This window comes from Tupaia chinensis, unplaced genomic scaffold (assembly GCF_000334495.1).
Source record: "Tupaia chinensis unplaced genomic scaffold, TupChi_1.0 Scaffold000104_1, whole genome shotgun sequence".
Lineage (NCBI taxonomy): Eukaryota > Metazoa > Chordata > Mammalia > Scandentia > Tupaiidae > Tupaia > Tupaia belangeri.
Genome location: NW_006159568.1, coordinates 794,881 through 806,348, shown reverse-complemented (window position 1 = coordinate 806,348; position 11,468 = coordinate 794,881). Strand labels below are relative to the sequence as shown.

At 43.0% G+C, this 11,468-nt stretch overlaps 1 protein-coding gene across 8 annotated transcripts in view; it reads right to left on the bottom strand.

Annotated features, from left to right (window-relative positions):
• HEMGN (hemogen) overlaps positions 1-10,962 on the bottom strand; it is a 22,238-nt gene extending 11,276 nt beyond the window's left edge. The window contains exons 1-3 of one of the 8 annotated variants that reach the window (XM_006143709.2): positions 10,920-10,962; positions 4,687-4,806; positions 1,131-1,224 (exon numbers count right to left, since the gene is read on the bottom strand). In XM_006143709.2, coding sequence (XP_006143771.1) covers positions 1,131-1,224; positions 4,687-4,765 — 173 coding nt within the window. In that variant the 5' untranslated portion in view covers positions 4,766-4,806; positions 10,920-10,962. The other 7 variants (XM_006143705.2, XM_006143702.2, XM_006143707.2 and 4 more) reach the window with 7 other exon arrangements.
• Between the last annotated feature and the right edge of the window lie 506 nt (positions 10,963-11,468).

Here is an 11,468-nt window from a genome sequence, read left to right as displayed (position 1 = left end):
AAGGATTTAACTCTCTTCCCACACTCCTGGCTTCTTTTGACTAGGAAAAGTCATGCACCAACACAACTCCCACATTAGACTGACATCCTTGTTCTATTTACCAATCACATGCAAGCTCATTCGTGTTTTAGAAACATCTGTTGTGCCAGAACAACCAGTACTCAGTCCATGGAGGAAAGGAGGGTGGAAAATGCCCTTTCTTAAGACGAGTGCTTTGCTTAGCTTGGTGGTTCTCAAATGTATATGATTTTGCACACCTCCGCTACCCCCACCTGCCTCAGGAGCCATTTAACAATGTCTTGGAGACACTTTGTTATAACTGGACTGGGAAGGAGGGTGTTGCCATTGGAATCTAGAAGCCAGAAAATGCTACTAAGCATCCACAACACAGAACCTCCATCCACTATTTTACAGACTCACGGCAAAGACGTGTCCTGCCCACAGTGTCCACAGTCTCCAGGTTGATAAAATCTGCCTTAGACAGATGCTGCCATATTGGCTCTCTGGGCACCTCTCCCCACTTCTATCGCTAAGCAAGCAAGCCTCCTGCTGTTACAGACATATTCTAAGTGGATGTAATTAGATGCTGCCTAATTTATAATCATGTTCCCTGTACTCCTCCGGAGTTTATGGACAGGTGACTTGGGAGATCTTGGAACTCCAAACTCCTTGTCATTCATTTACAATGTTTTGGTTTACTCTGTGGAGTTAATCACACTCGTTCAGTCAAGATTGTTTGTACTAGGAGAAAGCTTAAAGGACAACCTAGGAAGCTTCCTCAGTGTTTCCCAGTCCCAACAACCAGATGCTTGCCTGTTTGTATTTCCAGGGTAGTTGAAACACCAGGCTTCTCTACAGTGTAATTTGGTTGCCTGGCTCTCTAATTAAGAGACCAGGCATACAATTCTCTTCCCACCGCGTTACTACCTGTGTGACTGTAGGCATGAAATTAAACTTACTGGAAATTCAGTTTTCTTTTTTTTTTTTTTTTCATAAAATAGGGGTAACGGTATTCGATTTATAGGATTGTTGGAAAGATAAAATACAGTGTCTAAGAGTGTTCAACACCACCGGGAAGTAACATATGCTCAATTAATGGTAGTTCCTTTTCCCTTAGAACGATCCCCTACCCAAATTGCCATTGCGAAGTTTGCTTTTCTTGTGCTTCTGCTTTTCTTTTTCTGAGTTGGTCTCTGTTTCGCAAACTCCAAGTTCCAATGGCTCCTGTAAGATCAAAATAAAATTACTGGAGAAAGTGACAAACTGTAGCATTTATCAGCCAGAAGAGGTCTGTAGCAAAGTGGTAGAATCCCTCATCCCTAAACTAGGTTTCTCTCCCAGCTTTCTGAGCATAAGGTCTGTATCTTATTTATCCCATGCCTCCGAAGAGAGCCTAGGAGTGGGTGTTAGACAACTAAGAAGGTCAGAGACCTACTCAGATATATTGGGCTGTCGGGAAAATCATGACGTATTTTTGCATAGAAAAATAGGTCATGACTTCTTCGACAACATAGTGGTATTTGTATGCGAACATGCTACCAAACTACTTAATCTTTTCAAAATAAATTTTGTATAGCATACAGATAATGAAAGATGTTTTTGCCATCTTTAGCAAGATAACCTGTTTTCATTATATTCTTCATTTCCAGTTAGTCCTTATATTACACAAGGTTGTAATCATAGCATACCACAATTTTATCTTTTATTAACCTGTTATTATATCAGAAATATTGCCCATGACATAGTCTTCCTAATTATAGCTTTTATGATGAATGGTGATTAGATTAAATTGATAGATCCTCACTTACCCAGGCATCTCACTTACACTGAGCATTTAGAGTCCTGCTAGTTTTTTCATTTGGTTTTACATTTTTATTTTTAACTTTTACTACAGAACATGTGCACTCACCAGAAAGAGAGACAGGGAGAGAGAGTGGGAAAGTGAGAAATGGGGGATGGCCACATCTCCTCTCAGGATTTTGGGCATGCACGTGCACACACACAGCATGTTTTTTAAGTCACCAGGTCTGGGATTCTAACTGCACTGTCAACCACATGGGATCTAGTATGTCAACCACTATGCCACCTGCTGGCCCCGGTGACTAGTTATTTTTTGCCTTGTATTTCAAACTATAATAAGCATATTAATTGCCTTTATTTATTTATTTATTATTTTTAAAATTATTATTATTATTATTATATTAATTTGCTATAGGGTACATATGCTTACCAGAGAGAGAGAGAAAGAAAGAGAGCAAGCCACCAGGTCCAGGACTTTAACTGCGGTGGACCATGCGGGAGCATTACACCTTAACTACCATACCACCTGCAGGCCCTGAATGTATCCTTTTCCTAGCCCCTGGCTCCCCACTGCCTTTGGATGGTGTTTCTCCAAGTTTTTTGGATACTAAGAGTATTATCACAAAAAGGTTTGGCTGCCATTCAAGTTTGAAGAAAGTTAATGGGTGGTTGATGTAGAACTTAGAGCCTGTGGGGTGATGTGCATTTCCCTGGACCTCCAAAGGATTGAGCATGCCCCTTGGACCATGGCACTCTGATAGTAAAACAAGGATTCTTGGCACCAGCAAGTGGCATAGTGGTTAAGGCACTGGACACTCCCATATGGCTGACCACAGTTCGAGTCCCGGACCTGGTGGTTTGCTTTCTCACTTTCCCTCTCTTTCTCGTCAAATTAAAATAAATGAATGAATAAATAAAATTAAATAATTAATTCTTTAAAAAAAAAAAAAAAAAGGATTCCCGGGACCATCAGTTAGCAAAACGGGACCAGCAGTTAGCATAATGGCTTTGTCACTGGATTCCCATGTAGTCGACTGCGGTTCACGTCCTGGACCCGGTGGCTTAAAGCTCATACCAAGCACTTGTACATGAGTGCCCAAGATCCTGAGAGGAGAATGGAGGAGAAGGGAATGCAGCGTGGCCATCCCCCCAGGGGTTGATTTCTCGCTTTCTGTCTCTCTGTCTCGCTCTGTCTGTCTGGCGAGTGCACCGCTCTATAGCAAAAAACTCTTAAAAAACAAACAAACAAAACAAAAACAAGGATTCTTGATAGGGAAAAACTTATTCCTTTGTTTTCACCAACCTCTAATTAAAATGACCATCCTTCAATTGAATGTAGGTTACAAACCACAGTAGTTCTAGCTGTGTGACTTTGTCACCGAAAAGAAACCACAGATTCTGTTCATATCACATTAAATTGTTGCAGATAGCTTTAAATAGCATACATTTGATATGATTTATATGATTTAATTCTATGGTTATTAGACCCACCACTGTATTTGGTTATTTAATGCATCTATAAATAAGCAGATATATCACAATTTTTTATTTTGACAAATGTATCTTAACATAATTGTTTCCTTTGTAATTCTATGCATTTAATTTTGTGTATTTAGATTTTTTATTCTAAAAGGTATCTAGGTTCATCAGAATGCCAAAGGGAACTGTGGAACAAAAAAGTTTAAAAACACTGCTTAGGGGACCAGCAGTTGGCATAATAGCTATGTCACTGGACTCCCATGTAGTCAACTGCAGTTTGAGTCCCAGACCCGGTGGATTAAACTAATGCCAGGCACGTGTGCATGCCTGCCCAAGATCCCTAGAAGAAAATGGAGGAGAAGGGATTACGGTGTGGTCATCCCCCCTGGGAGGGGGGGTAATTTCTTTCTGTCTGTCTCTCTCTGTCTTTCTGGTGAGCACACGCGCCCTATAGCAAAAACCTCTCAAAAAAAAAAAAAGAAAAGAAGAAGAAACTGTCTTAGGACATCTCAAGACCTAGGGTTCTGCAAAATATTTTGAAAATGCTACTTTAAGACACAAAGACTGAAATTGGTGAGCCAAAAGAATCAACACTATTGTAGTTCTTGTTACCTTTGGCCAGATCTTGTTCCAAAAGATACATCAAATTTATCCATAGAAGTACATAGTGTACTTATTTTACCACAACTATCCAGTATTGGGTAATTTCAGTGTATCTTACTTGGGTATATTTCTTAATATTTATTACTATCTAATATTACTCTGGCTTATTAGAATCTTAGCACTCGAAAATACCTCAGGAAGGTATATAATCCTAGTTCTTCCCACCAAAAGTTATATGAATATACTTCAATTATGCCTTCTTTCCATCTTTTTCCTTTTTTTTCCCCAGATACATAAAAAGGAGGAAAATAGTCACAGCCCCAATTCTTCACAATATCTACCACCTCTTATGGTCTCGCATTACCTGGAGCGTGGGTCTCGCCCTGTTGAGGATCAGGTGTCCGATGGGGCTTCAAACGGGATCTATCTTTTTCCATATCCATCTTGCTGCTATTTGGTCTGGCTTCCACAAGCAGCCTAAAAGCTTTTTCAAAATATCAAAACTAACAACTAACACTTTAAAAGAAAAAAAAAAAAAAAGCACTCACACACACAAGTTTGCTTGTCACTTGACTTCCCGCCTAAAAGTTTTATCTGGTCTGGCTTATTAGAATCTTAGCACTCGAAAATACCTCAGGAAGGTATATAATCCTAGTTCTTCCCACCAAAAGTTATATGAATATACTTCAATTATGCCTTCTTTCCATCTTTTTCCTTTTTTTTCCCCAGATACATAAAAAGGAGGAAAATAGTCACAGCCCCAATTCTTCACAATATCTACCACCTCTTATGGTCTCGCATTACCTGGAGCGTGGGTCTCGCCCTGTTGAGGATCAGGTGTCCGATGGGGCTTCAAACGGGATCTATCTTTTTCCATATCCATCTTGCTGCTATTTGGTCTGGCTTCCACAAGCAGCCTAAAAGCTTTTTCAAAATATCAAAACTAACAACTAACACTTTAAAAGAAAAAAAAAAAAAAAAGCACTCACACACACAAGTTTGCTTGTCACTTGACTTCCCGCCTAAAAGTTTTATCTGGTTGGACCACAGCTGCAGGCTAGTTCTATCTTTATCACAGCGCACAGGTGTGAGCAGGGGGAATGGCTGGCGCTTCGTCCTCCTCTAGCATTGGACTGTTTATACAGGGAGCCCTCTGGCCACAGCCAGCTTCAGCACAGCCTCCAGTACAGTCATCATTCAGTTCTGTCTGCCCGGAAGTGTGTGACCCAATGTTCCTTGTGACAAATGGAGGCGTCCTGGTGTAGAAAGAACACGGGAACTAGGGTCCAACCAGCTTGATGGCCCAGAGCAAGTCACCTCCCCTTTCTGTGACTCTTTCCTCATTTGCAAAATGGGTAAAGGTTGCAATACCCAGTTGGGAGATTCAGCAGACTTGACAATGCATATTCTGTGCCTTGTACTGAGCAGGGCTGTCAGGCCACAGAGATGGAGAGTGTGGTCGGACCTCTGCATACTGCAGGCTCACAGAGTAAACAGTGTATACATCTCTACAGTAAGAAACTAATATTCAGATTCTTTATACCCATGAAAACGGTCCTAAGTTGATTCCCCCCTGCCCTGTGTTCCCTATATCTAGAATCAGAATGTGGAGAGACTCTAAGAGGGTGGGGTCCCAAATTACCAGTAAAGTGAGGGCAATATTGGGTGGAGGGGCCAAAGAGACACTTTGCAGTGAACTAGATTGGAAGTCGGGCAAGCTGTCTCTGGTGTGATAAGCAGGCCAGCGCGGGAATTTGAGACAGAAATAGCTATACGCTAAGTTTACAAGCCACTGTTTATAGCCCCTTCTCTCTATAAGGAATTCTACAGTTATTACCAGAAAGTGAGATGTTAGGCATTGAAAGCCAGATATTTTTAGCAAATACCTGTACCTTGTTTCTAGAGTTTTTTGCATGCACATGAAACCTCCCCATAGACCACAGACTTTGACAGGGCGGTATGGCTCCTGATTCACCTTTCTGTCTCCAGCATGGCCTAGTGTGGGAGGCTTGGCCTACAGGAGTCCCCATACATGCCCTCACTCCCTGTAGGCAAGGCCAGCTTCAAGGCCAGCAACCTGGGAATGTACTTCATGCACTCGGAGGGGCTGAAGATTCTGTGACTTAACAGTAAAACCAGCATCCGTTCCAGAACTCTTTCTACTCTCATTCATTTCATGCCCAGCACTGGTCCATTTGCTGGAGATAGAGTAGTTAAGTGGCAGATTCTCTACCCTCACAGAGCCTACAAACGATAAGCAATTACGTAAAATATGTAATGTATGAGAGGATGATTAGTGCTTTGGAGAAAATTGAGCTGGGACTGAGATGAGGATTGAGTTCAGGAAGGCTTAACCAGTAGGGTGACAGCTGAGCAGAAGTAAAGGAGGCGAGGGGACAGCCATGCTGCTATGTGGGAGAGCATTCGAGGCACAGCGACACCAGCAAATGGCCAGAGCAAAGGGATGGTGAGAATATGGGATCAGAGAGGTCGCGTGTTGCTCCTTGTTGGAATTTCTATTCTGAGTGAGATGGAGAGTCATGAAACAGTTTTGAACAGAAGAGTGCTACAATCTGACTTGTATGCATGAGGATTATTCTGACAATTGTGTGGGAAAAGAGGAGGTAGAAGCAGGGAGACCAATCAAAAAGACGTTGCACAGACCCACGAGGAGGGAGATGACTAAGGCTGGGATGATGGTAATAGTGAAGTGGTGGTCAGATTCTGGACTAAGTAACAAACTAGTTACGAAGTGGGAGAGAAAGAGCGCAAGACAAGGGCTTCAATGTGAGCAATGGGAAGGATGGAGTTACCACTCACAGGCGAGGAAGACTGGGAGGAGCAGGCTTGGAGAGATGAGCAGGAGTGCAGTTCTGGATGTGCTAACAGATCAACAAGAAAATAGCAAAAGAGAGGCCATTAAAGGAGAGAAACTCCAGAAAATGGCTATGTACTAGAAGCCAAGCAGAAAACGTGTTTCAAGGAGGAGGGACTGATCAGCTGTCAAATTTTGCTAGCAGGCAAAGTACATGAAAGATTGATAATTGTCCTAACCGTTGATTCCCTAATAATTCGGTTCAATTCAGTAAAGACTGTGGAGTCTAGAGAAAGACCAGATACGTAATTTGCTTAGGCCCAGCACAAAATGAAAATACAGGACTCTACTTCAAAATGTACCAGGAATTTCAAGACAACTACAACAGAAAATTGCTCACCACTGGACCCATACTTTGGTAAATGTTTTACTGGATCCTTGCAATAAATCTATAAAATAACTATTGATAGTGTCCTTATATTTCAGGTCAAGAAACTGGTGCTCAGTGTGCTGAGTAATATAACTGAGGGCACAAGGCCAGACTGGGAGTTTGAGCCTGGTACCTGGGCCTTGAACTTCCAAGTCCAGCCCTCTTCCTACCAGACCAAACTAGGTAGAGAGTCACTTTCCTGCATCCTGACCCTTTGGCGCAGGTATAAGTAGTGAGGTCTTGTCCAGACATTTCAGAGCCCAATTGAACTGGTGTGTGGAAAGGAAGCACATAGTTAAAAACTCCTGCCCCCTCAAGGGTTGGCAGGTGGAGTGGCAGTTAAGGTGCTGGACTTTTATGTGGCCACCCATGGTTTGAGTCCTCGACCTGGTGACTTTCTTTCTCTCTTTCTCTCTCTCTGGTCAAATTAAAATAAATAAATGAATTTAGTTAAATATTCTTTAAAATAAATAAAAAGAACTTCTGACCTAGGGCCAGCAGGTAGTGTGGTGGTTGGGACACGGGACTCCCACATGTGGTTCGTAGTCCCAAACCCAGTGGCTTGCTGTCTCACTTTCCCACTCTCTTTCTGTCCAAATTTATATATATATATATCTCTGTCTCTGCCTGGTCAAATTAAAAAAAAAAAACAATAACAAATGAAATTAAATAAATAAATATTTCTTTAAAAAAAAAAACTTCAGCCCCAGGACTCTTTTTTTTTTTTTGAGAGGTTTTTGCTATAGGGCACATGTGCTCACCAGAAAGAGTGAGACAGAGAGACAGAAAGTGAGAAATCACCCCCCAGAGGGGATGGCCATGCCACAATCACTTCTCCTCCATTCTTCTCTCAGGATCTTGGGCACGCATGCACACGTGCCTGGTGTGAGTTTAAGCCACTGGGTCCGGGACTCGAACCACGGTTGACTACATGGGAATCCAGCGACATAGCCATTACACTAACTGCTGGTCCCACCCCAGGATTCTTTATGATGGGGTCGAAAGAGGTACATAGAAAAAATAGTTCGGCCCATGTGCTGGATGCTATTTAGCCAAAAATATGGCCTGATAAAAGTGCCACAAAGCTAATGCTGTTTTAGACTATATTGAGAGAATTATAGCCATCCAAACCAGGGAGATGGGAGTCCTACCATGCTTTGGTTTGTCATAACGTAGCTAGAATGTCACACTGTGAAGGCCACGTGAGTAGCATTGAAATCAGATACTGCAAAGAACAAGGAGTACAGGGCTTTACCATTGCCTGGCTGGGTAATTGGAGAACATCTCCTAACTCTTTCTGATCCTCGGTTTCTTCCCTTCTAAAACAGAGAGAAGTCCTACTTCACGGGGATTCTGTGAGGGTAAAGATCATGAGAGCTTTTTATAAAATGAAAGCTCTGTGTAGAAATAAGTTCCATAAACTAGGGCAGTGTTAATAGTATTATTAGAGTGTTCTATTGGTACACCTCGGCGTTTTCCTAACGTATCCTTGGGTAGAAAGTCAAGAAAAGGAAGACTTTGTATGCTGGTTTTTCACAGAATTCTTTCCTTGCCCAAATACATTGTCAAAGCTTTGGAATACTTTTCAAAGAATCGAGCTTCGTTTTCCTTAGTGGGGAAGGAAAGGTTCTTCTTTCCCTCTCTCACAGTCTGTTGATTCATGATAAATGAGCTCTGTCTGCTAAAACAGACGCTGCTGTATGCATACAGATAATGTGTTCTAAAACTCTGGAGTGGATATAGGCTGACTTTCTTTCTTTCTTTTCTTTTTTCCCTTTACTGTAGGGCACATATGCTTGCTGGAGAGAGACAGAAGGCAAGGAAGAAAGCATCCCCCACAGGGAAGGATGCCACAGTCCCTTCTCCTCCATTCTCCTCTCAGGATTTTGAGGACACATGCATATGTGCCCAGCATGTTTTCCAAGCCACTGAAGTCCAGGATTTAAATGATGCAGCCAGTCAGGTTAGATCCAGTACCTTAACCTCCATGCCACCAGCTGACCCTGGCTTTCAACCAAGTTTGTTCCAAAGCGCCTTCTCTTGGCCTCCTCTAACCAATGTCACTTTCCATCTCTTAAAGTATAAGACAAAAAAGTGTCTCTGAATAATGTGGGAGAGTGGTCATTTCTCAGGGAAGAACAACGCTGCTCCCATTTTGGGCCACCATCATCTCTCTGTCCTTTAATTCCTGAACCTCCTGAGCTAATAAGGCGTTCACACTAACCTCCTTCTCCCCACGTCACTTCATTGCTTTGCGTCTGCAATCTAGTTTTCCTTCCACAGGTTATTCTCTCTTAAGTCATTGTCTACTCCCTAATGGCCAGAGCCAGTGACCCCTCTCAGTCCTCTCTGACCTCTCTGCCGCTCGTGGTTCCTTTGAGCACGTCTCTCTACCCTGAAATGTGCTCCACTCTGGCTTCTTTATTTTTTTTATTTTACTTATTTATTTTGGAGAGGTTTTTGCTATAGGACGCGTGTGCTCGCCAGACAGACAGAGACGTAGAGACAGAAAGCGAGAAATCACCCCACAGAGGGGATAGTCATGCCGCAATCCCTTCTCCTCCATTCTCCTCTCGGGATCTTGGGCACGCACGCACACGCGCCTGGCGTGAGTTTTAAGCCACCAGCTCCAGGACACGAACCATGGTCGACTACAAGGGAGCCCAGCGACATAGCCATTACGCTAACTGCTGGTTCCCTCTCCACTCTGGCTTCTGTAGTGTGTGTTCTTTGCCATGCTAACCCTCCTCATCCTTGCTCACGGGCTTCTCTTTCACTCCTCTAGATGGGGGAGGCATTTTTAAATTTCTACTCTCACCCTTCATAGAGAGATGATCCAACAATATTGTGCTTCTACCTACCACTTCTGTGCAAATATATTCTGAGTTCTACACTTTATTGATGTTGTTAGAAGGTGTGTGTGCTCACCAGAAAGAGACAGCAGCAGAGGAGAGGGAGAAAGCAACCCCCATGGGGGATGGTCTCACCACAATCTCTTCTCTTCCAATTCAACCTCCTTTTGGGATTTTGGGCATGCAGATTTACATACTTGGCATGTTTCTCAAGCTGCTGGGTCTAGGACTTGAACCATGTAGTTGACCATCATGGGATCCATCTGCCTTAACCACCAGCCCATGGACCTAGCCTACTAAGAACATATTTTTGAATATATTCTGGTTATCACTCATCACCTGAACTTCCATCCCATTGTGTGTCAAACTTAGCATAGCTAAAAGGAAACTTATCTTCCCCCCAGTCTATGCTCCCCTGTGTTTAATTTCTGTTAGGACAGTGTACCAGGCTACTCGCCATCCAGTTCCAAACCTTCAGATTGTCCTTGACTCCGCCCCCTCACTTTGTCTCTCATATCCAACTGGATACAGTTCTAACCGTTCATGCTTTCAGATGTCCCACTTGCTCCTTCCCTCTTTTTCTTTCCCATGACACCATCCCAGAGGGGAACCTCAACTTCTCACTAAGAGCATTGTTAAAGATTCCTAATTGGTTTATCTGCTTCTTCCCTCCTCACCCTCCATAGTTCATCCTGCACACACAGCCAGAGTCGTCCTGAGTCCGACCCAGTCACCACCTTATTTAGAAGTCTGCGAAGTCTCAGTCTGCAGGATAAAGTCTAACTTTCTCAGTCTGCCATTGAAGGCCAACTGCCCAACGTCTCTCCTCTTCCTTTCCTGCAACAATTCAGTGTTCCACTTGCCTTCCCTGTTTTGCCTTGCCTCTTTCTAACACCTGTGGTCCCTTTCTTCACACCTTCAGGTTGTTCAGTGCTCTTACCTTCCAGACAGAGGGTACCCCTGTCACAAAGCCTCTGATAATGAGTGTGATGCAACGTGAGCTGCTCTACAAGCTCACAATGGGTAGCCGAGCACTTTACATGTGTTACCTCATTTAAAGAGGTTAGATTACATCCCCGTGTCACATTAACTAGTAAGTGGCAGAGTTAGGGCTTGGAACCACACAGCCTATCTGGCCCTAACATTCGCAAATTTAACTGTTCAGTTCTACTGCATGTTCCTAGCTAGAAGGGATCTCTTCTTTCTGAGCTATAATCACACTTGAACCTCTTTTATGGTAAATATCATACAATATTTTTTAAGTTATTGTTCATATGTGCATAGCTTCCCTATATTCATTCAACAAACATGTATTGAGCATTTATTTCTTGCTAACCCATTTGCTAAGAACTGGAGGCAGAGGGACCAGCAGTTGGCATAATAGCTATGTTGCTGGACTCCCATGTAGTTGACCGCGGTTTGAGTCCTGGACCTGGTGGCTTAAAATTGTGCAGGCTGCATGTGTGTGCATGTCCAAGAACCCGAGAGG